Source organism: Sycon ciliatum, chromosome 7 (genome assembly GCF_964019385.1).
Source record: "Sycon ciliatum chromosome 7, ocSycCili1.1, whole genome shotgun sequence".
Lineage (NCBI taxonomy): Eukaryota > Metazoa > Porifera > Calcarea > Leucosolenida > Sycettidae > Sycon > Sycon ciliatum.
In genome coordinates this window covers 27,952,882-27,975,582 of record NC_088649.1, presented here as the reverse complement: position 1 = coordinate 27,975,582, position 22,701 = coordinate 27,952,882, and the positions used below count along the sequence as shown (strand labels likewise).

The 22,701-nt window shown below is 46.4% G+C and overlaps 1 protein-coding gene across 1 annotated transcript in view; it reads left to right on the top strand.

The window, feature by feature from the left end:
• Positions 1–22,701, top strand: part of LOC135821780 (carboxypeptidase N subunit 2-like) — a 44,348-nt gene that overhangs the window by 7,107 nt on the left and 14,540 nt on the right. The window contains exons 3-7 of the mRNA XM_065334777.1: positions 1,155–1,226; positions 10,491–10,562; positions 13,603–13,674; positions 18,207–18,278; positions 20,907–20,978. Of these exons, the coding sequence (XP_065190849.1) occupies positions 1,155–1,226; positions 10,491–10,562; positions 13,603–13,674; positions 18,207–18,278; positions 20,907–20,978 (360 nt within the window). The remainder of the gene's footprint in view (positions 1–1,154; positions 1,227–10,490; positions 10,563–13,602; positions 13,675–18,206; positions 18,279–20,906; positions 20,979–22,701) is intronic.

The window sequence follows — 22,701 nt, the reverse complement described above, 5'->3', positions numbered from 1 at the left end:
CACCTAACCAGGCTGGCCATCCGCTGTGCTGTTGCCTCGCTTCCCTACCCGTACCAGCTGCACTGGTTGCCTGGTCCTCCGTATCTGCTCTCTGTTCGCCACAACGCAATATCCCCTTGACTAGCCCCAAAACTTGCAGCGAGCACGGTAGTATCATTGGCCATGAGCACCAGCTAGGCATTTCCCAAATCGACCCGATTTTTCGCCTAATCGGCTTTTCTATCGGCTGAGAGAATGTCCAAATTCGGCCATATTATGAGCCCCAAAGTAAGAATTCGGCTCAAAGCACTACTTGAAATCACCTATCACAGCATAGATGTAAAAAAATTGTAATCTGCAATGGACTGTCATTAAAACAGAAACAGATAAAATAATAAGGCACCCATTTTGATAGCCCAGGCCCACGCCTGGTAAAGAAAATAAATAGAGAAAAGAAAAGATGAATTTTTGACAGGAAGTGCAAGTACAATGGGGATACAGTGCAAGTAGTTAGTTCTCACGACGGTTCTGATCAACGGCAGAGGAAGAGGCTGGACGTCGATGACCACGAATGGCAGCGGCAGCTGCTCGGATGAGGGCAAAGCCCAACCTCACCCGAAGAAAGGCAATCACCGACGAGAAAGACTCTCCTATCTTCTCCGATACCATGGACGCAACCCTGCAGTACAGAGCCTTCGCTTTGCCCGCCAGTGCAACTTAGGGCGATGGGGACAAATGATGCATGATCGATGTGCAAAACTCGTGCTTCGTAGCTGCGACTATTCTCCTTCTCGTGTCTGGCATAGACGGTGACCAGGGAGGCGGGGTTTCGGTTTGAACGAACATAAGGGTTATACACCCGAGCATCGAAGAATGTTTGCTCAAACCTACCAGACTCCAATGACAGCCACATCCAGCCGTGCACCTCCATAGATGTATATGTACTTTGCATGCTGTAGAGGCACTAACACATCCATTCCCGACGAATTCAGCGTTCAACATTTTCTTCAGACTTCGTAGCTCAAACTTGGTGTGAATCTACACAGGCGGCTGGGTAAAAGCCCTCACTGTAACCCACACACTCCACCTACAAACTAGTACGACAAAATAGAGTAATAAGATAATCTTCCAGGAAGTGATATACATCCTATCAAAATTCTACTTTGTTGTCCCAGAGATTTGTACGGTAATCAACTTGTTCACCTACCTGTCGGGCTGTTCAACGCCACAACCAAATTAGAAACCCTGTAAGTCATGTTGTGCATGTACCGAAAAAGGCATTTTTGTCCTAGTTCTGTTCTTTTGAGATGTGGCAAATGGGATTTGGGGATTTTGCATCTCGTTGATTGATCTCATTTATCCTGACCACCCTTTATGACCCGAGTCTGACGCCGCTCGTGGAAGACTTTTCCAGGTGGAACTCCGTGTTGGTAGTACTTGACAAAGTATGCTTCTGGTAGCTGTAGGGGCCATAACTCGGTAAACTCTTCCCATTACTATTTTTAAATACCTTTGCAACATTTGAATGAAATCTATACGGCCATTATGTTTGACTATAATGCTTTTTGTCCACCGCACACGTCAGCCAATATTGGATTCAGTAAACCGTGCTCCTAGGTCCTTCACATTGATTCAATATCGAATATCTAATGTTTAATGTATGAACCACATAGCTGGCTGTACTTCTTGAAGAAATGAAGAAAATTGATCTGGCCACTTTCGGAAAAAACCCGGCGAAGTACAGATATTTGCTTTCGGAGCCAAATGAGATTGTTAGTATGGGCAGCCAAGAACCCTGAGAAGAAATCCCAGCCACCCTATTCGGCTTGGCTTGACTGCAGAAGTCACCACTCAGATACAGTAGAGGCAAAATGCTGGGATGTGTGTTTGTGTAACATACTCCAACATACCAGAAATTTCAAATCAGGTTTTAACTATGAAGGTATGTTTCAATCCTTCCCATTTTTCGGAACTGACAATATTCTGGTAGTAGAGCTGTGCAATTTTGAACAAAATTGATCAGGTCGTTTTATGTTCCGATTTGGGTATACAGGCATAGTGTGCTGGTCTAAGATCATGAATGAGAAACATAGGGTACCAGGTTCAAGTCCTGCTTGGAAGCGGAAGGATTTTTCCAGCCGTGCTGCAACCCACAGTAATGGGAACTCGTGGCCTAGCACGAGGAAATCATGGATGCAGTGAATTGGATTTTCAGTCTTTGATCACTTGCTGGTGAGCTGATCTACTTACCTCCCAACGCTTTAGGGGCTGCAAGCGGCTGGATCCTTGAAGGGTGGTGGCGTTCCTACGGATGCGGAAAGCCTGGCTTCCAGCCAAGTCTCACGGGAATCGTGAATTTTTTATTTAATTAATTGGGTATGAGCCAACTTAATATCTGTCAACCTGTAAATAAAACATCGCACGGAAGCCATATCAGGTGTTGCCAAGGCGGGGGGGGGGGGGGGGGCAGAACACGACCACCAGAGACGAGGTAAAGCAATCTCGCAGAAGAGGACCAGCAAGGCCATTCAGGCAGCGGTAAACAAGTATATAGGTTTTGATTTTGAGGTTTTTCTCAAGAGTGTACAAGTTAGTATGACAGTAGACAAAAGTGGTGGGGTCATTCTATCCAACGAAAATATGCTTTCCTACCCTCTTGGACCTGTCCAAACCTGAGCATTTCAAGTTGGAAGGTTGTTGGCTTGCGCCTTGGAGAAGTGTTCCAGCTAGGTGTCAGGTTGCTGAATGTCTCAGTACTCCTTGTTACTTTTGTGCCATTTTGTCGCACTCGCTGACTTTATTTAATCTGATCACGTTGGTGGACTGTTTGTCGTAACTCGTAACATCTTGTTGCGGCGAATGTGGCTCCTGAGCATGATCCTTTCCCAGCTGTGTTATGGTTCAAACAGTTTCTTTCCAGGACTTAGTGCACACGTGCTTGGTCAGCTTGAAAAGATGTTCAAGGCTTGCATCCGTACCACTTTGTAACATTGGCTCTTGACTCCAACTGCCCCGCTGCTCTCTCTGCTCAGCATTGTTAGTCTACCACATACATATACACACAAAATTGTATTATTTGTTCATCGATGCATTAACACCTCCTGTAGCCCCCTTCTTCAACAATTATTCACCCGAACGGCCCCAGATACTGTTCCGGAAGATCAGCGCACCACACAGGGACAAGTGACGAACTTCCTTCAAGCTCTTCCATCCGATTGTGAGTGGATGGATGCTGACGCCACTGATGACACCACGCCTGTTCCATCAGACACTGAGTGGATAGATGACAACGACAAGCAATGGCATTGGTACCAAGACAATGTAGTTGTAACACCTGAGCAGGCACACGAACTTCATGTCAGAACATCGGATCAGCATGGAAGTGACCTCTGGATGAGGCAACGCAAGTTGCGGATCACAGCTTCTATAGCAAAGACTGTTGCTCGCCGAAGAAGTTCGACTGATCCCGCGAGGCTTGTTAGTGCCATCACGGACCGGCCGTTCTTCTCATCAGCTGCAACGGATTGGGGAATCGCGAATGAGGATGTGGCCAGGGAGGCCTATGTAGAGGAACGCGGGAAGTCTGGCGACGTCGTGCACGTGTCGAAGTGTGGCCTGATCGTCAATCCGGAGGAGCCTTGGTTTGGAGCTAGTCCAGACGGTATTGCAGATGATGGCAAGACACAAGTGGTTCTAGAGATCAAGTGTCCGTATTCCGCACGCAACATGTCGTTTGACGAAGCTGTGAGGTCAGTTAAGAACTTTTGTTTGCAGTATGATGGCTCACACTACACATTGAAGCGCAAGCATGCATACTATTACCAAGTGCAAATGCAGCTCTTTGTCACTGGTTTATCTTCTTGTGATTTCATTGTATGGTCACGCACTGGTGGGACAAAGATTGATCGTATCGCAAGGGATGATGAGTTTATTCGTTGCAACCTTGCCACACTGAGAGCTTTCTATTTTCAGCATGTATTGCCGAAAGCTGCCATGTCATGATGCTGTGAGCAAGTGCCATACTGAATGATTCGGCCCAGTTGCAGTTATACTGCCTGAGTTCTTTTTTTTCCATGTTTATAATTTATAGGTGGTTAGACCCTTCTGTCCACAAGTTGTTATCATAGGTCATTGGACCCTTCTGTCCACACAAAGAAATAGGTTCGTTTTCTCTTCTTTGTGTGCGCCTGTACATGTACATGTAAGTGTGTGCTATTGGGCAACGTGTGGATGTAGCGCAATGCTGTAGGAATGTTAATGGTTGTAAGTGGTGTGGGTACAAATACATTCTCTTACCAGAAGCAAGAGTGTGCTTATATCCCGATATATGCATATGCGCTTAGTAGTGAGGGTATACTTATGTCCAGATATACCGGTAGACACATTCTGTTATGCACGTCACTATGGTGTACAGTTTATCACTTTGGTCTTTTTTCTTGGCATCACGGTGGTCATTTCTTTGTTCTCCATCACTTGGAAGCTTGAATATAGTCACTATTTTCCACATGCCAAGCTCAGTTCAATGTTGGTATGTGTACTGGCTATTTCACTACCTTCACAACACAGAACGAATGTGAAGTATGTCTGGCTCCAAGTCATTCTTTACAGTACAAAATACTACACAGCTATCAATAATACCGTCAACGCAAAAGGGTACCCATTTCACACATTGCTCCAAAACTGGGTCACTTACCAATATCCAATATTGGCTGAATATTCAACAGGTGAAATAAACTAAGATAATTAGCAGCCATGTAACCCCAGTCCGGAATGGGTAATAAAATTTACTGTAGGAACGATGAAAAAAAGAAGAAAAAAAAGAATGATAGATACACGGTACACGGTGCTGCACTGGGTTTTCACGTACCAATAATGAGTTAACACTACATACTTTTTTTTTTAACTGTTGAGCATGACCAACAGCGAATGCACACCCACACACAGAGTGCATGCACATGTGCACACGGGCACACACACATACTTACATACATACACACATACACACAAAGAAAATGAAATCTGACATGCTGAAAAACAGTCAGTTATCCACTGGAGGCGAAGCGCCTGTTACAGAAATGTCCAGTCTCATCGTCATCATTTTGACACATATGGTGGTAGCGGCGATGGCAACCTTTATATACCCTGAGGACTCGCTGATCTCCCACGCCACAGGAGAAACACACATTTTCGACATTGGTAGCACTAGCACTGACACTATGTGAGATGCTGGCATCAGGTTCCGGTGGTTTCTCTTCACTCGTCTTGCCTTCTTGAACTACTGTTGTGGAGGGCAACACAGCCGTTTGCGTGAGCATCACTTCTTGGACATCTGCAGATCCATGGCGGTCAGTGTCATCCACCGATGGCTGAGCTGTTCCGTCGGTGCTAGACGATGATGTTGGAACACAACTGGGCGCAGGTGGTGGAGTTACGCTGCTGGTGAGTTGGTCCTGCTCTTGAACCGGCGGCGGAACTAGCGGCTCCATGAAAAGTGTGAGGAAAGCGCACACAGTGATGATAGGCTCGGCCAGAGACATGAGAGACGACGGAATGAAGTGCGTGATTGTGTAGTTCTTGATGCGCTCGATGGCGCGTTCGACATGGATGCGCAACGTCGCAATCCGTCTTGTAGCAACGACTTCCTCAGGTTCAAGTTGATCCCGTGTTCCCAAGAACGGGGGAATATTCAGCTCGACACCATCAGGAAGTAGGGACGCAATGTCAAATCCCCGGTCAGCCATTATGGCATCCCCTTTCTCCAGCTTATCAAGAATGCCACTGCGCTTGGTAATCTCCTTGTCGGAAATACGGCCACCCCATAGAGATGATAGAAATGAAATGGAGCCATTTGGGGTCACGCCGACGAGCAGTTTGAGAGTATTCTTGTTCTTATAGTTGGACCAAGTCGTAGCCTGAACCTTGGGGTTAGCGGGCTTGTCAATGGGAAATTCCGTTGCGTCGATAACAACCCTTGTACGGGGGAACTTCTTCCGGAACTCAGAGGGCATGAACCGATCAACCAGCTCCCTACATGGCCAAATGTCCAACTCCTGGAAAGTGAAGTACATGCACTTCAGAACTGCGGCAAAGATACGAGATACTGATGACTGCGTTATTCCAAAGCGATTGCCAAGGTCGGACTCTGGAAAATTGTGTCGCAGCTTGATAACAGTGAGGAGAAGCTCGTTCTCCATGGACAGTGTGCGTGGCCGACCGCGCTGATCTTTGCCAAGGAAATCCTCATCCACATCCCACTTATAGCTCATCCCAGCCATGTTATCCATCATCAGGTTGAGTAACGCATCGTAGCCAGCCACTGTCAAACCAGTGTAAAACAAGAGTTTAGCAGGATCCTGCCGCATTGTGCCGTAACTCAACTGGCATTTCTCCAGTAGCGTCTTCGTCTGCGCCAGATCATACGTGCAGTTGTCTAGTTTGCAGGTAAGGCGTTTAACTTCTTTCTCCAGATCTTCCACACGTTTGTCCATCAGCACTTTCCCATAGTCGTGCTCAACTGTCATATCAGCACTTTGAACATCACTCTCACAATCCTCAGTCTCAGGCTCTAAAACTTCCTGACTGACAGGCGCCACCAATCCAAGAGCTATTAGTTATTAAATGTTATCAAATATACCACTCTTTGGTCTAGAAAGAATACTTTTTGATATTACAATGAGAGTGAATAATCAACGGCTTGTCCACCAACTCTTAATCCAAGAGCTGTCCTAGTTTGCCTTTCCTTCACGACAGCACGGGAAACGAATACAGTTGGAGCTTCGTCAGCACTGGAGCGACGTCCTCCAGCGAAATGGACGGCACAGACATAGGAGTTGGCTGAAAGAGGTACATTGGTTCTTGGGATTTTTGCCAGCCACTGACGGCGACATTCTCTTCGTTTGTCAGTGTCAGGAGGGAGGCGATGAAACGACAAGTTTTTGCAAGCTGGATCACTTCCGCCGCAACCTATCCTATCCGCAGTCGATCCACAAAGCCTCTGCTTCTGGTATACTACTTTTCCATCATCAGGGTTGGAAGGAAACAGTCCGAACTTACAAGTATTCTTCCTGTTGGAGCAACCAGGAACAATGCAATGGCAATGCCCTGGCATTTTATTTTTTTAAAAACTTTTTTTAGAAGAAAACGGCGAACGGCGACAAGACGAGACTGCTTGAGACAACTTCCACCAGTGGGAAGGACATAACTATTATCTAGCCTAGGCTGCTCAACACTACAAGTACAGCTAGACAACAGCAAGGGACGAGAAACAAAATCTGCAACAGCATTACTGACTACTCTCTACCTCTAGCTCTAGCTCTCTGCACCTGCATTGCACTGGCCTGCAGCAGATGCAGAAGATGCCCCGCAGCAAAAATCCGCGCGAAAATTATGCATACGTGCCATTGTAGGCACCGTTCAACTGCGCAACCCCTAAGCAGTCAAATATAAGCAGTCAATATAGCCCTAAGGAGTGAAATATGCAGGAATATTTGACTGCTTAGGTATGGCAAAAATCTATGGGAGTCAATACTAAGGGAGTGATAAATGATAGTATTTGGATGTTTGGTGATATTACATTTCCAGTTGATATTGATAGGGTCAGTGAGTGTCAATCCAAGTAAAACGGAACGTACTCAGGTGCTCAGAAGCAACGAAAGGATTGGTGATGAGTGGAGAATGGTCCGAAAGAAACTAGGATCTCTTCTTGGCGACGAGGTTGACGTAGCTTGAAGGAAGCAGCTTGCTTCAGCGGCCTTCACTTCGATGTCTCTCTGGAAACGGAGATCTGCTGTGAGTGAGCGTCTTCGCCTGTGACTGTAGTCGGCGTTCGTCCTACCTGTCCTCGCGTACAACTGTGGCACTTGGGGCCTCACGCAATCTGCTTTCCAGAAGTTGGATGCCTTACACCGACGTCAGTTGCGGTCTCTCCTTGGCATCAAATGGCCACAGCGTATCTCCAATGAAGCACTGTACCAGAGGTGCCAAATAGAGGAGATCAGCATCTTTGTACGCCGTGCCAGGTGGCGCCTATTTGGCAACCATCAACCCAATGGAAATCTTATTCGCAAACAACAGCACCAGATGGCTTGGCCGGCCACGCGTCACTCTTCCCAGCGTGCTGCATCAAGATCTGCAGAAAGCCGGGAAGGGTAGACTCCTGAACCTGGGAGATCTCCATTCGCTCCGGGCAACAGCTGCCTGTCGTAAGAGCTGGAAGGCTCTGCGTGTGGCAATATGTTCATCCAACTAGTTACAAATCAATGTACTTGTAATTATTATTATTATTATTATGCGCATTCCCGCGTTGAAGTGTAGCAGCAGTATGCTGCGTCCACAGCTTCGCTTATGCAGAATGGCTTGGGTGAGAGGAGAGGGGAGAGAAAGCAACAAGGCAACCAACATCTATGAAATTGGTCACAATAACATGAAGAGAACCAACCTACATAATGCATGATTGCACAAGAATGGAGACGACCAAATATAATGGCTATAATGGCTATAATCATTGTGCCACAAAACCGGTACACAGGTACTTGTAATCCTATTATTATTATTATTATTATTATTATTTATTCTTCTTTTACTAGGGAATTCCCAACAGGCGTCAGCGCCTTTTTACAGGGAACCCTAGGTATAATTTGATGGATGAGCCGGTGGAAGTGTATTCCACCTGGCAGCGCCCAAATAATAAATTGCACTAAAGCCATATCGGGTGTTAGCGGGGGGCAGAACAAGAGCAGCAGAGACTTGGCCACGGGTGGTGGCTGCAGTGCGAGCACCATGGGCGCGCAAGGTAAAGCGGTCTCGCAGAAGAGGACTAGCAAGTCCATTCAGGCAGCGGTAAACAAATACATAGGTTTTGAAGTTGAGGCGTTTCTCAAGGGCATACAAGTTAGTATGACTGTATAGAAGAGTGGTGGGAGTCATTCTATCCAACGAAAATATTCTCTTTAATGCTACGCGGCTGGCAGTAAGAAGCTTGTCATATAGGGCTTGTGATAAGCAATGAATATATGCAGTGCTGCCAAACTCAAATGTGGACTGAATGATCGATAAATAGAAAAGTCGTTTGCCAAAAATGCTGATATTCTGCTTTGCGTGGACAAATGCTCCAACCTTCCTATTGACATTTGCACATACTGCATCCACTTGGGTTGAGAAAGACAGATGTTTGTCAACCAGTATTCCTAAGTACCGAGCGTAAGCAGATGGGACTATGGAAGTGCCCCGGCAGTTGACTGCGGTGCCAGGTGGCAGCTCCGTGCTCGGTCGCCTGAGCAGGACAAACTGAGTCTTGGACGGGTTTAACACCAATCCCTTCTGATCTAGGTAGCGGTCCAGAGCGGCAAGGTCAGCACTCAGCTGGGTTGTGATGATCTGGATGGACTTGTGCCTGATATAGAGTGTGATATCATCGGCATAAAGTTGATTTAATGCATGTTGGAAGCACTGTGGTGCGTCACGGGTGTAAATGCAAAATAGCAATGGGCCGAGCACGGAGCCTTGTGGGACGCCTCTTGTGCAAGGGCGGGCCCCACTTAGCTGTTGTCCTACTCTTACTCGCTGGACGCGTCTGGTCAGGTAGCTTGCAAACCAAGCAAGTGCAGTGTCAGCAATGCCAAGCATCTTCAACTCGTCAATGAGCTCTTGATGCTTAACTCGGTCAAAAGCTTTGCTCATATCTGCAAACACTATGCCGCAGTACTCGTTGTTATCAAGGGCTTGGAGCCATTCGTCGACCACTAGCGCTAGGCAGTCCTCACACGAGCTGTTGGTACGGTAGGCAAATTGATTGTCAGGCACGTACATGATGTTGTGTAACTTAAAGAATGCAATCAGCTGCTCCAAGACAACTCGTTCTAATATCTTGCTGCATATGGGCAATAATGAGACTGGTCTGTAATTAGTAGAGCTTTCTGCATCGCCTGATTTGAAAACTGGGCTGACTGTGGCATTCTTGAAAATATCTGGTACGCACCCTGTGCTCAGAGATTTATTGATAATATCAGTGAGAGAAACTGCTATGGAATCACGACCATGCTTCAGTACGGCTGGTAAGACGTTGTCAGAGCCAGGTGACTTACTTTTGTTTGTTGCTTTGAGCAGTGTGGTGATGTGCGCCACAGTTACGGGTCGAAAATGGGACAGTCGAGCAGCAGTAGTTGGCTGTTGGGTGGCTGGGCGTAAACATATGTCAGCAGGCCGGCTTGGATCGTGCACTATGTTAGCAAATGTCTCTGTCAGACTACTGAGAGATGCAATTGGCTGATTTCTTACTTTCCGCCTGCCAGACATATTAGCCCGACAGTGCAAAGTCAAATCAACCGGATGTATCTCCTTAATTTGTTCATCTCCCTATGTTTCTCTCTCTCTCTCTCTCCCTCTCATTCTCTCTCTCTCTATCATTCTCTCTCTCTCTCATCTACACCGGTGGGTGAGACGCAGATCTCACTGTAACCCACACACTTGACGTACAATGTACATCTTATCCTAATTCTTCTTTGTTCTCCCAGAAATTTGAGGTATAATCAACTGGTTGACCTGCCTGACGGGCTGTTCAAAGCCACAACTGAATTACAAACCCTGTAAGTCATGGTGGGCATGTATCGGAAAAGAGGTTTTTTGCGTAGTTCTTTCCAGCTGCCTTTGAGGCATCAAGACGAGGTAGAAGCGGGTGGTCTGCATTGGGACGAAAGTGAACTGTCATCAGTGCAGGTGGGCAAGTGAACGCTGTGTCCAGTAGGTCCATTGTACACTGCATTTCTTGGAAGAGAGACATGCTCTCTTATTGATTATGAACATGGTAGTAGATGAGTGGGGAAGAAGTGAAAAATCAAACTTAGGTCGTAGATACTGTATGACAGAGAGAACAAAAGAGGAAAGGGAGAAAACGAGAGAGAGAGAGAGAGAGAGAGAGAGAGAGAGAATGAGAGAGAGAGAGAGAATGAGAGAGAGAATGAGAGAGAGAATGAGAGAAAAAAAAGAGAGAGAGAGAGAGAGAGAGAGAGAGAGAGAGAGAGAGAGAGAGAGAGAGAGAGAGAGAAGGAGAAAGAGAGAGATTGAGAGAGAGAGAGTGAGAGAGTGAGAGAGAGGGGCTGGGAGAGGGGAGAGAGAGAGAGAGAGAGAGAGAGAGAGAGTATGAGAGAGAGAGTATGAGAGAGAGAGAGTATGAGAAAGAGAGAGGGAGGGGGGGAGAGAGGAGGGAGAGAGGAGGGAGAGAGGAGGTAGAGAGGAGGGAGAGTGAGTTGGGGGGGGGGGAGAGAGATATCGAGACAGAGATCGATCAGTATGTGAGAGTTGCTGACCGAGTTACTGCTCCGCTGCAAATAACCTCTAGATGTAGTGCACGTGTGAGAGTTACTGACCGAGTTACTGCTCCGCTGCAAATCATCTCCAGATGTAGTGCACGTGTGAGAGCCTGGAAGGTTCGTTTTCCACCCTCAGTTCTGACGCTGACGGGAAGAGCATTCCACTAGACACTTGCCACGAACCGGATGGAACGTAGCCCCAAGGGACCGCGGAGAAAAGGCACACATAGCAGATTGGACTGCTGCCCTCAAGTTGCCCGGATGTTGCTGGGACGCGAACTGGAGCAGTGCCTGTGAACATCTCCTAAAGCAGGGGGCTAGCTTTGTGGTGGAGGCACCGATGAACTAGGACGAGAAACGTTTGATTTAGCAGTTGCAGTAGGCTGGGGACACCAGCAGGGATAGAATAGGAGCTGTGGGCATGAGATTACGCTGTTGGAGGGTTGACCGTAGACCCGTCTTGGAGAGTTTGGAGACTTGATCAAGCAGGTGTGCGCTAAGTCCTGGAAAAAAAACGATTTGAACCATAACACAGCTGGGAAAGGATCATGCTCAGAAACCATGTTCGCCGGGGAAGCTAACTCAATCCTCGTCCATGCCTCCAGAGCTGACCAATTGTTCGCGCTGTCTTGCGACCAATATACTCCACATGTGGAGCCCAGGATAAATCATTGTCCAAGACTAAACCAAGGTTCTTGGCTGTAGGGGTAACACAGAATTTCTCGCCATTGCAGATGACCTCCGGTTGTATTGCAGCTGCGCCTCGTGGCCGAATGAAGAGCAACTGTGTCTTGGGAGTGTTGAGGAGCAGGCCATTGTCCTACAGCCAGGTAGCAAGGTTTGTCATGGCAGGGTCAGAATTGGAGCAGCCCATGACAATGTCATCTGCAAGTTCTTGGTGCTGTACATGAAATAGTAAATTGTTCTCTTCCTGGCCCCCACCACACAGCAACACTCCGTTCAGTTAGCTTCAATAGTAGTATTCACTTCTCAATAATAAACATCGAGGGCACAGGAGGATAAAACGAAAACAAGACTCGAGAAAAAGACAACGGAAAAACACCATACCATATTCGCGCGTACACTTAGACCATATATGACATCAGACACTGAACTCTACCAGACAAGAACCAAATACAACAACATGCGTTAATCTTAGTTGAACAGAAATCCGCAACATACAGACGGTGGCAGTATGGTGTGGAGTTCACTAGTGTAGAGCACAAAAAGCAGTGGCCCAAGGATGCTACCTTGGGGAACACCATGGGAGCAACTGACGGATTCACTAACAGTGTCCAGAACTTTGACACTCTGGAAACACCCTAAGATGTAGTCAGCGAACCATTCCAGGCAGTTCCAGCTATACCAAGGGAAAACAAAACTGTAACTAGACGTTCATGCTTAACATGGTCCAAGGTTTTTAGCTCGCGTTCACAATCCGTCTACACGAGTCGGCTGCTTTCCAGTTTCTAACAGTTTTCTATTGTTTTATACTGGCGACGGTGTGTTGCGAATTTTTCCTTGAGAGCAATTCTCAGCCTAACTGACTTTTACCCGAATTCAACTGAAAGAAACGGCTTCATAAAGTGACTTCTGACGACAGCTGCCGCTTGACCGTCGCTGCCAGAAAACCGTCCAGTCTCGTCCGCCACAGCCGGTCACTGGGCTTTCCGTCGTCTCATGAGGTGCACAGCCTTAAACATGCATGCCCCGTCCTTCAGCCTCTCACACTCTCTGCTGCTTTGGCCTCCAGAAGCGTCTCAGCATTGGCTCGACACTTGTCTCTGATGGTGTGTTGAAGGTCATTTCGCTGTCTTTTCAGATTGGCCTTGACTGCTGGGTTGGTGGAGTTGTTGATACTCAGACGAATATTCTTTTGCTTGAGTGATAGCTCTTGTATCGCAAGATCTGGTTTCTGGTGTCTGCTACGGTTCACGTATCCCAAAACGTCCTTGGCCACCCTGCTTATTTAGCTGCTTATAAAGAGTTCACTAATTCGAGGGTAAGACACAAAGGAGAACAGTCTGAAGAAAAAATCGACTGACACCTCAAGGACTCGATCCAGGGACCCTCGCTTGTAACCAGTGATGCTGTAACCACTGAGCTATGGTGTAGTCGTCATCCAATCAGAAACAGTTCTACATTTTCTTCACACTTTGTAACTTACACTTTGTATGAATCTACACAGGCGGGTGGCACGCAGCCCTCACTGTAACCCACACACTCCACCTACAAACTAGCACGCAAAATAGAGTAATAAGTAATTCTTCCAGAAAGTGAGTATACATCCTATCAAAATTCTACTTTGTTCTCCCAGAGATTTGGACGATAATGCATTTGTTCACCTACCAGTCGGGCTGTTTAATGCAACAACCAAATTAGAAAACCTGTAAGTCATGTTGTGCATGTATCGTAAAACGGCATTTTTGGCGTAGTTCTCTTCTTTTGAGATGTGGCAAATGGGATTTCGGGATTGATCTCATGTACCGCCCACCACCCTTTATGACCTGAACCTGACGCTGGTCGTGGAAGTCTTTTCCAGGTGGAACTCCGTGTTGGAAGCAAAGAGCTGAGATAGCGTCTTTACAAGTTCCCTGGCGCATTCCTTCAAGACAGGATCGGATACACCGTCGGGTCCAGTCGCCTTTGAGGAATTCAAGACCAGCTACAGTCCATTCATTGGAAACTGGCATCCTAACTTTTTGGTGTCTCTCTCACATAGTTGTACATATCGTGAAAACAACAGTACATCCTGCATTGTGTGACCCGTGCAATTAATCCTTGCCACATTTGAGGCCAGAAAAGTCCAAGAACAGGGAAATAGAAATTCAGCCAGGTTTTACAATATTAGGACAGGTACGCAATGGCAAAATGTATGGAGAAGCAGATCCAAAACCCAGATTTTTGAGATTTAAAGTGGGTTTTTGATCCTCAATTCTGCCCAAATCCGACTTTCAAAAGCCAGCGGGCCAGTTTACGATGAATGGACTATAGAAGCAGGTGGACTGCACTGGGACAAAATGAACTGTCGTTAGTGCATGTAAGCCAGTGAATGTTGTGTTCAGTAAGTCCATCGTAGTAAGTTCGAGGCCTTGTACACTGCATTTGTTGGAAGAGAAACGTGAGAGCCTCCGAGTTCTCATAACTTGTGGCCCTCTCGCAACCTTTAAGGTAGGACATTCCTAAATTTAAAACTAGTCCTTTGAGCATCTTTCTGCGCAGGTTTGGGGTAGAAATATTATGAAATATTATTATTTTTTGCCGCTCGCGGATTCCAACCTCCCCCGTAATTATAACCTGGAATTTACTCAATCTGCGTGCGGAACTGTTGCCTCCATTGTGGACTCGTACGCGTAGCACAGAGGCTGTATTTATAAGTGCAACAACTAGGCACAAAACGGACAGAGTACTGAGACATTCGACGTCCTGTCATCTAGCTTCAACACATCTCCGTAGCGTTCCAACTCGGAAGGTTCAAGGTTAAGGAGAGGACAAAGAGGGGAAGATAAGTGCGACGAAAATGAACACAAGCTACAGTCCCAATGGAACAAAGAGTGTTGTTTGTTACTGGACGATGACGAGACCAGTAGGATATTTGACAAAGCGGTCTCACTACAATTCGAAGCAGCAAAGCAGCACACCACTCAGCTTGGGTGGCTGAGCAATATCAAAGATTAATACAGAAGGGGGATGCTTTGCGAAAACGAATTAGTGTATATTTACAGTGGTGCAGAGTTACTCTTAACTCGCTTCCATATGTCCTTCGTCCTTTCTACATTTATTATTGGCGCAATATCCGAGTTTCTAATTGCACACCTGATGAGCTGTCATGAACCATACGGCGAAACGTACGTCGTGTGAAGTAACTTGTTTTGTAGTCAACTAGTCTATCACAATGTCATGCATTAGGAGTACAGTAGGAGTTTGGCGTTCGCCTTGTACAATTCGTTTTCGCAAAGCTTCCCCTCTGCGCTGGTTGTTGATCTCCACGGGCATCAGACTGGGTGTACTTATCGAAGTTTTACTCTCTTGTGTACACAGCCCTGGACCAGAAGAGCTTGTTGATGAGAAACAATTCGTCCGTTGCACTGGCAACAATACGCACAGTGGAGGATTGAAAAAATATATTAATTTTATGTCAAACACTTGGATGTTGTGGTCAGCCTCACCTGCTCTTGCTGCGATGAACTCCTTCAGCTAGTCTGCAGTAATTGCATGCATCAAGTTTCCAACAAACAGGACTCTCTTCTTCGCAGTGGGTTTGGTGGAGGTGATGAGTCGCCATGTGGCTCTACCGATCTGGGCTGAGCAGCAGGCACGTTACGACTTGACCGGCAATAAGAAAACCCCTGTAGGCATGCAAAATATCAAAGCCATGGATATCCGAGCAGAATGAGAGCGACATTTACTCAAATATGCATTTCTCTATGTTGCATTGTTCAGGTAAACAATACTATCGAGTAGGTCGGGGCTGGTGTTACAGTGAAGACGAAAGCGGGGAGTGGCGCTCAGCCCACACTAGGCCCTGACGAACTTCAGCACATCCAGCAGTTTGTTGAAAACAACCGCTATTCCAGCAGGGAGAAAGCAGCAACCGATTTGGCTAATGTTGGTCCAGCAGGCGAATCAGTAGGTGCTAGGCAGTTAAGACGGCGCCTATCAGAAGCCCATCGCTTTGGGCGTCCGCATAGGAAAGTCGTCCTCTAAGAGGCACACCAGCCCACCGTCTTGCGTTGGCTGTCGTCCACCAAGGCCACACCTTCGACAGGACAGTATCCGCCGACGAAGCATGTTTTGCTGCCGGCCCCGACGGTCGGATCATGTTCTAGTTTCCTCGCGATTCTGTGCCTGTTGCTGAGCAGTCACAGCATCCAGCGAGGGTGCAGGTCCTCGCCACTGTGTCTGTGTCACCTAACGCGCAGCAGCACATCCCCGACAACGGCATGCCGATCATTGTGTTTCAACCTGCTCGTTCACCAGCCCTAAACCCGATCGAGAACATTTGGAGCTTGCTGAAACGACGACTGGTAGCACACAACTGCCAAACTGCGGATGAGCTGCGAAAGGCCGTGGATCTGGATTGGGGAGCGCTGCAGCCTGCCGATGTGGCGAGTTTCGCAACATCCATGCCAAACCGTCTGCAGGAAGTCATCACAAATAATGGTGGTCACACCAGATACTAGCCTAGCTTCCCAGCTACTGCAAATAAAACAATCATAACACAACTGTTTATTTTCCTCTCTCTTCTTCTTCTGCTGGGTGTACTGTGTGTTTTCTTGCAATGGTGGAAAGTTCACTGGTACCGGGTACGGGTATAGTCACTTCCAGCACTATGCATTGACACGTGCCAAAATTCACACCAAATCTGTAGTTCACGTTCACAATCCAAAAATGGACCAGCGGCTCTGCGCTGCAGCGCAGAAATGAATGTGTGCACGGTGTACGTACTCACGGCTGCATGGCCAGCGCCCATGGGTCGCTTGAACACCGACCAGATTTTCATGTCCAGGAAAGTAGCACGCTTAAGAGTATTAAACCTTTGAGGACTACCCAAAACCGCCTGGATTCCTACCATTTTCAGGCGCAAAATCGGTATTTTCAAAAATTGCTAAAGTTTTCAGTTTTCTTGTATGCTCAACAAAGTAACAAGTTCGTTTCAAATTCCTAATAATTTCTCGATCGGCGCATTCTCTGAGTATACTCAAATGTGGCCGGTTCTCCAAGGGACCGACGTGGATCGACTGCGACATGTCTCACCTTGACGAAGAATCAGATCGTACTCGTCTGAGCAACATATGAGCGACTTCAAGCACCTAAAAATATATCGAAGTAGCGGTGAGGCATCCTGCATCTTCATAACTTGAAGAGAACTGGCGAGCACTCATGCTCATTCCCTGGGCACTTCAAATTCACAACTCATTTCATTTCACAGAATCATTTTCAACGTTTCAGCAAATTGCCATCATCAGGATGCAATATGAAGTCGAAGTCTGGCAAGGAGCAGTCATATACACTAATTTGGTGTTCTTAGGTATTGATAATATTTCTCTGACCAAAAAATTCAGCCTCATCTTCTCTCAGGCTAGGAGAGATTTCAGCGCTTCGTTGACGGTGAAACGTTTATGGTAGCTCACGGTGAGTAGCTACGCCAACCCAATGACTCAGGGGAAAGCGAAGGGAGGAAGGCAGCTGCGCTGAAAGCAAGTTCATTTACCTTTCACACTCGCGCATGCTGCGCATGCAGCGGAGGTTGCGCTCTCGATAGATCGATTTTTGATCGCCAATGCGTGGTATGTGGGTCGATTAAGACAGGGTTTTCTTCTACAGGAGCTGGAGGATGTTGACTCTCCTATCGACATAGTGAATTTGCTCTAAAGAAATCACGTATCACACACATAACCACAGAAAAACGCACAGTTTCAAGTTCGATCGGAACGTGACAGCCTGAAATCAGATGATTCACTTGAAGTGCAATTTTCTCAAAATCACGTGCAGCGGGATAACGTCCCTTTTCACTTGCGCTGGCTCAAATCATTTCACCTAAATACGAATCGTTATCAAAGTCTATGTTCCTTTTTAGAACTTCTGTACTTTAGAACTGTCTACCACCAAAGATAACCCCTACAGACTCCCTGCAGGAATTTAAGAAGAAATTACGTCATGAGCATGCCCATAAAACCACTGGCATTCCTACACCTCACAGTAATTGCACATCACACTTTCCTTTGAAGTTTTATTGTCTCATTCCATGTGCCTGGCTAATTTATTCTCCCCCCCCCCCCCCCCCCCCGGTTATGCTACCTATACAATATTGCACCAGTGGAGAACCTCTCAAATGGCTACCTGCCTCTGGGTCATCCCTCAAATATAATATAATAATAATAATAAAAATCTTATCCAAGTTCTACTTTGTTCTCCCAGATATTTGAGCCGTGTTCAATTGGATTACCTACCTGCCGGGCTGTTCGACGCCACAACCAGAATAAAGGTCATGTAAGTCGTGGTGTGCATGTTTTGGAAAAAAAAACATTTTTTTCCGGAGTTCTCTCTTTTGAGATGTGGCCAAAGGGATTTCGGGATTTGGCATCTCGTTGATTGATCTGATGTACCCTCCTCAACCCTTTACGACTCGAATCTGACCCCGTTCGTGGAAGACTTTTCCAAGTGGAATTCCGTGGCTGGATTCTTGTTGGAAGCAAAGAGCTGAGATAGTGTCTTTACAAGTTCCCGGGCGCATTCCTTCAAGACAGGAGCGGAAATGCCGTCGGGTCCAGTCGCCTTTGAGTCATCAAGACGAGGTAGAAGCTGGTGGACTGCATTGGGGCGAAATTGAACTGCCTTTAGTGAAGGTGCGCAAGTGAACGCTGTGTCCAGTAAGTCTATCGTAGTAACATCGAGGCATTGTACACTGCATTTGTTGGAAGAGAAACGTGGGAAAGCCTCCGATTTCTCATAACTTGTGGCCCTCTCCATACATCCTGTACACACACCTTGTACACGCTCTCTCTCTATCGGTCTCTAGGCTACACTGCAATTGATATACATTAGATCAAATTTTCGGGCAAGGCCCATCATCAGGAAAAAGACTTATTCCTGATGATGGGCCTTGCCCGAAAATTTGATCTAATGTATATCAATTGCAGTGTAGCCTAGAGACCGTTAGAGAGAGTGTGTACAATGTGTGTGTACAGGATGTATGGATTCAAGTATTGGCTACAGTGGAGTCTCCAAACCTTGAGATTGTGGCCCTCTCGCAACCTTTAATTAACATCTGTCAACGCGTAAATAAGAGATCGCACTGAAGCAATATCAGGTGTCGGGGGCGGGGGCAGAACAAGAGCAGAAGTAAAGCAATCTCCCAGAAGAAGACTAGCAAGTCCATGCAGGCAGCGGTAAACACATAGATGGGCTTTTAAGTTGAGGTGTTTCCAAAGGGTGTACAAGTTAGTATGACTGAATTGAAGAATGGTGGGGTAATTCTATCCAACGAAAATATGCTTTCCTACCCTCTTGGTACATGTCGGAACCTGAGCCTTTCAAGTTGGAAGTGTGTTGGCTTGTGCCTTGGAGAAGTGTTCGAGCTAGTTTTAGGTTGCTGAATGTCTCAGTACTCCTTGTGAGTTTTGTGCCATTGTGTCGCTTTGACTGCCTTCATGTGATCTGGTTTCGTTGGTGGACTCTTTATCATAACTCGTAACATGTTGTCCTCTCCTGTTTTACCATAAATAATAAATTGACTCACTATCCTAGAGGGTGGTGGCGTTCCCACGGCGGATGCGGAAAACTCGGCTTCCAGCCGAGTCTCACGCGAACCGTGAAATTTATTTATTAATTATCCAAGTACTCGAAGTAAAAATAATCTAAAATCATAACTTATTGGTTTACACTCGGATACTGAGCCAGTAATAAATGTAAAAAAGAGAAGAAACACATGAGAACGAGTCATGCAGCAACTTTCCATGACTGGAACAAAATTATAAACGGTCAGAAAATGCGATAATAGGGCACAAAATTAACAGGCTACTGAGACATTCAGCGACCCGAGACCTAGCTCTAACACATCTCCAGTGCGCAAACCAACAGCCTTCAAACTTGGAAGGTTCATGGTTACATAGGACCGAAGAGGGGAAGGTGAGCGCAGCGAAAATGTGCACAAGCTAAGTCCCGCGGCAAGAAAGTATGCCGACTGTTACAGGACGATGACGAGACTAGATGACCACACCCAACTTGGGTGTGTCAGCAATATCAGAGATAAAGGAAGGGCGAAAACGAATTGTACAAAACCGGACGCCAATATCTAACGATATTGCTGATATATTGCTGATATTGCTGACCCACCCAATTTGGGTGGTGTGTTGCTTTGCTGCTTCGAATTGTAGTCAGACCGCATTATCATGACCTAATAACTGGTCTCATCATCGTCCTGTAACAGTCGGCATTCTTTGTTGCCGCTGGACTTAACTTGTGCACATTTTCGCTGCGCTTACCTTCCCTCTTCGGTCCTACGTGCCCATGAACCTTCTAAGTTGGAAGGCTGTCGGTTTGCGCACTGGAGATGTGTTGAAACTACGTCTCTTTTCGCTGAATTTCTCAGTAGCCTGTCAGTATTGTGCCCTGTTGTCGCACTTTCTGACCTTTGACCATCCATTTACAATCGTGGAAAGTTGCTGCATAACTCGTTCTCATGCGTTTAATTCTCTTTTTTACATTTATTGTTTTACTGCTATACAAAATTCACTAATTTGAGGGAAATACACAACCGGGGACAGTGAAAAATTGACTGTCACCACCCGGACTCGAACCAGGGATCCTTGCTTTTAGCCAGCGATGCTTTAACCAATGAGCTATGGTGTAGTCGTCATCCCGGCAGAGACCGTTCCATATTTTCTTTAGACTTCGTGCCTTACACTTTGTGTGAATCTACACCGGTGGTTGGGACGCAGACCTCACTGTTACCCACACACTTCACGTACAATGAAAATAATTATTATCCAAGTCATGGCGTGCATGTATCGGAAAAGAGATTTTTTGAGATGTGGCCAATGTATATAGCACAGTATAAAGAGTATTTTTTCCAGGAAGTGATGTACATCCTATCAAAAATCTACTTTGTTCTCCCAGGTATTTCCGGGGTAATAAATTTGATCACCTACATGCCGGGCTGTTCAAAGCGACAACCGAATTAGAATCCCTGTAAGTCATGTTGTGCATGTATCGTAAAAAGGCGGTTTTTTGGGAATAACGTTAGTTCTGTTCTTTTAGGAAGTGGCGAATGGGATTTCGTTATGTGGCATCTAGGCATATGCGGATAATGCCTGTAGAAAAATAGGCAGAAATCGGTACCATTTCTGGTAAGTTTCATTTGTGTTTGGTATGTGGATAAAGAAATGGGGCAGAATTCGAGGAATTGCCCGCCATAAGGTTTGTATGGGTCTGCCAATTTCACTGCTTTTCGAGCAGAATCTGTCACCTTTTCCAGCATTATCCGCCAATGCCAGTGGCAGGGGGTGATGGACCTCGTCTTCTGGGATCCTGGCGTGGCTAAGCGGTACTGCTCCAGGAACTCTTCTAAGGTGAGGCAATGTTGGCTTGATGGAGTTTTGTTCACAGCTTGTTCGGCTACGCTATGGCGTGACTCGTTTCTAGACCCATAATATATGTGATATTTCGGCCATTTTTGAGGGGTATGCAAATTTCAAGGTTCCTTTCAGAAACTTTTTCAAGGGCTTTGCACAATCGATCCACACACCAAAGGGAACCTACCTGCAAATTTTGAGCGAAATCGGAGAGATCCACTTGCACACATACTTTGGTTTTCTCAGACATGCTCTCTTAAAAGTTAGAGAAATTACACCAAGAACACCAGCAGTGAAGTTTACAAGTGTGAATTTAACAATGAAAGCGAGAGCAATCATGAATGCGTGTGCTAACCATTAGGAAAGCAAAGTCCATTTGTGAATTCACCTTTCGTTAGAATGAATTCATAGTGACGTAACGGCTTACAGGTCAGCCAATTGGAAGCTCCCATCTACCTTGACAGGAAGTGGTTCCAGAACTGGAAGGATGCTACAACAAGTTTCAAGAGGCACGAGTCATTCGAGTGCCACCGCGGAGCAGTAGAACAGTACCTGCCACCATGAAAGACGTGGGTGAACACTTGTTGTCTAAACTTGAGAAGGACAAAAGGGCTGCCCGGGAGTCCTTCTTGAAGATTCTGTCTGCTCTTCCATTCCTCCCTAGACAAGGACTTCCCATGCGTGGTGATGGTCTACAATTTCAGTCAGCTTCTTAAGCTCATCAACGAAGCTTGCTTTTTTCCTGCAGTTGCAGGGCTCGTCTGCTGGGGTTCGGTTCAGCTTGCTTCTGTTGTGGCCTTTGAAAATGGCGGCGACATTGGGGAGACAGCTGTAACTGATCTTGATGATATTTTTTATGGTACTTCCTCCGCGTCATCGAAATTGTCGCAGTTTGACTAGTGATTTGTCACTTGTTACTGACTACTCCATAAGCTAAGCCATTCAAAACTTATTACACAGTATGATAGTCTGAAGACTAGAGTAACTTTCCAGGACAGTTGGAAAGAGAGTTTTCATGCAGAGACGAAGTCCTCGTCGTCGCTGATGTCAATGGACGCAAAAATATCGTTCCGAAATATTTCAAGGAAGGTTGAAAGTTGGTCGCGCCTCATCTCAAACGCTTTGACTTTCTCCACAGGACAAGAGCTGCTATACTTGTCGTCTGCTAGCTCTGGATGATTTCTACTTCACCACCAACGAAGCCTAGTAGTAGTAAGAATACACGATCGTTGCGAGGTCAGTCGATTACCGTCGGCGGAATCACCTCGATCTTGAAATGAACTTTTTTTAGCCGTGACATGCCCATTTATTTTAGCTGTTTGGTCACAGCTCTTGCAGCT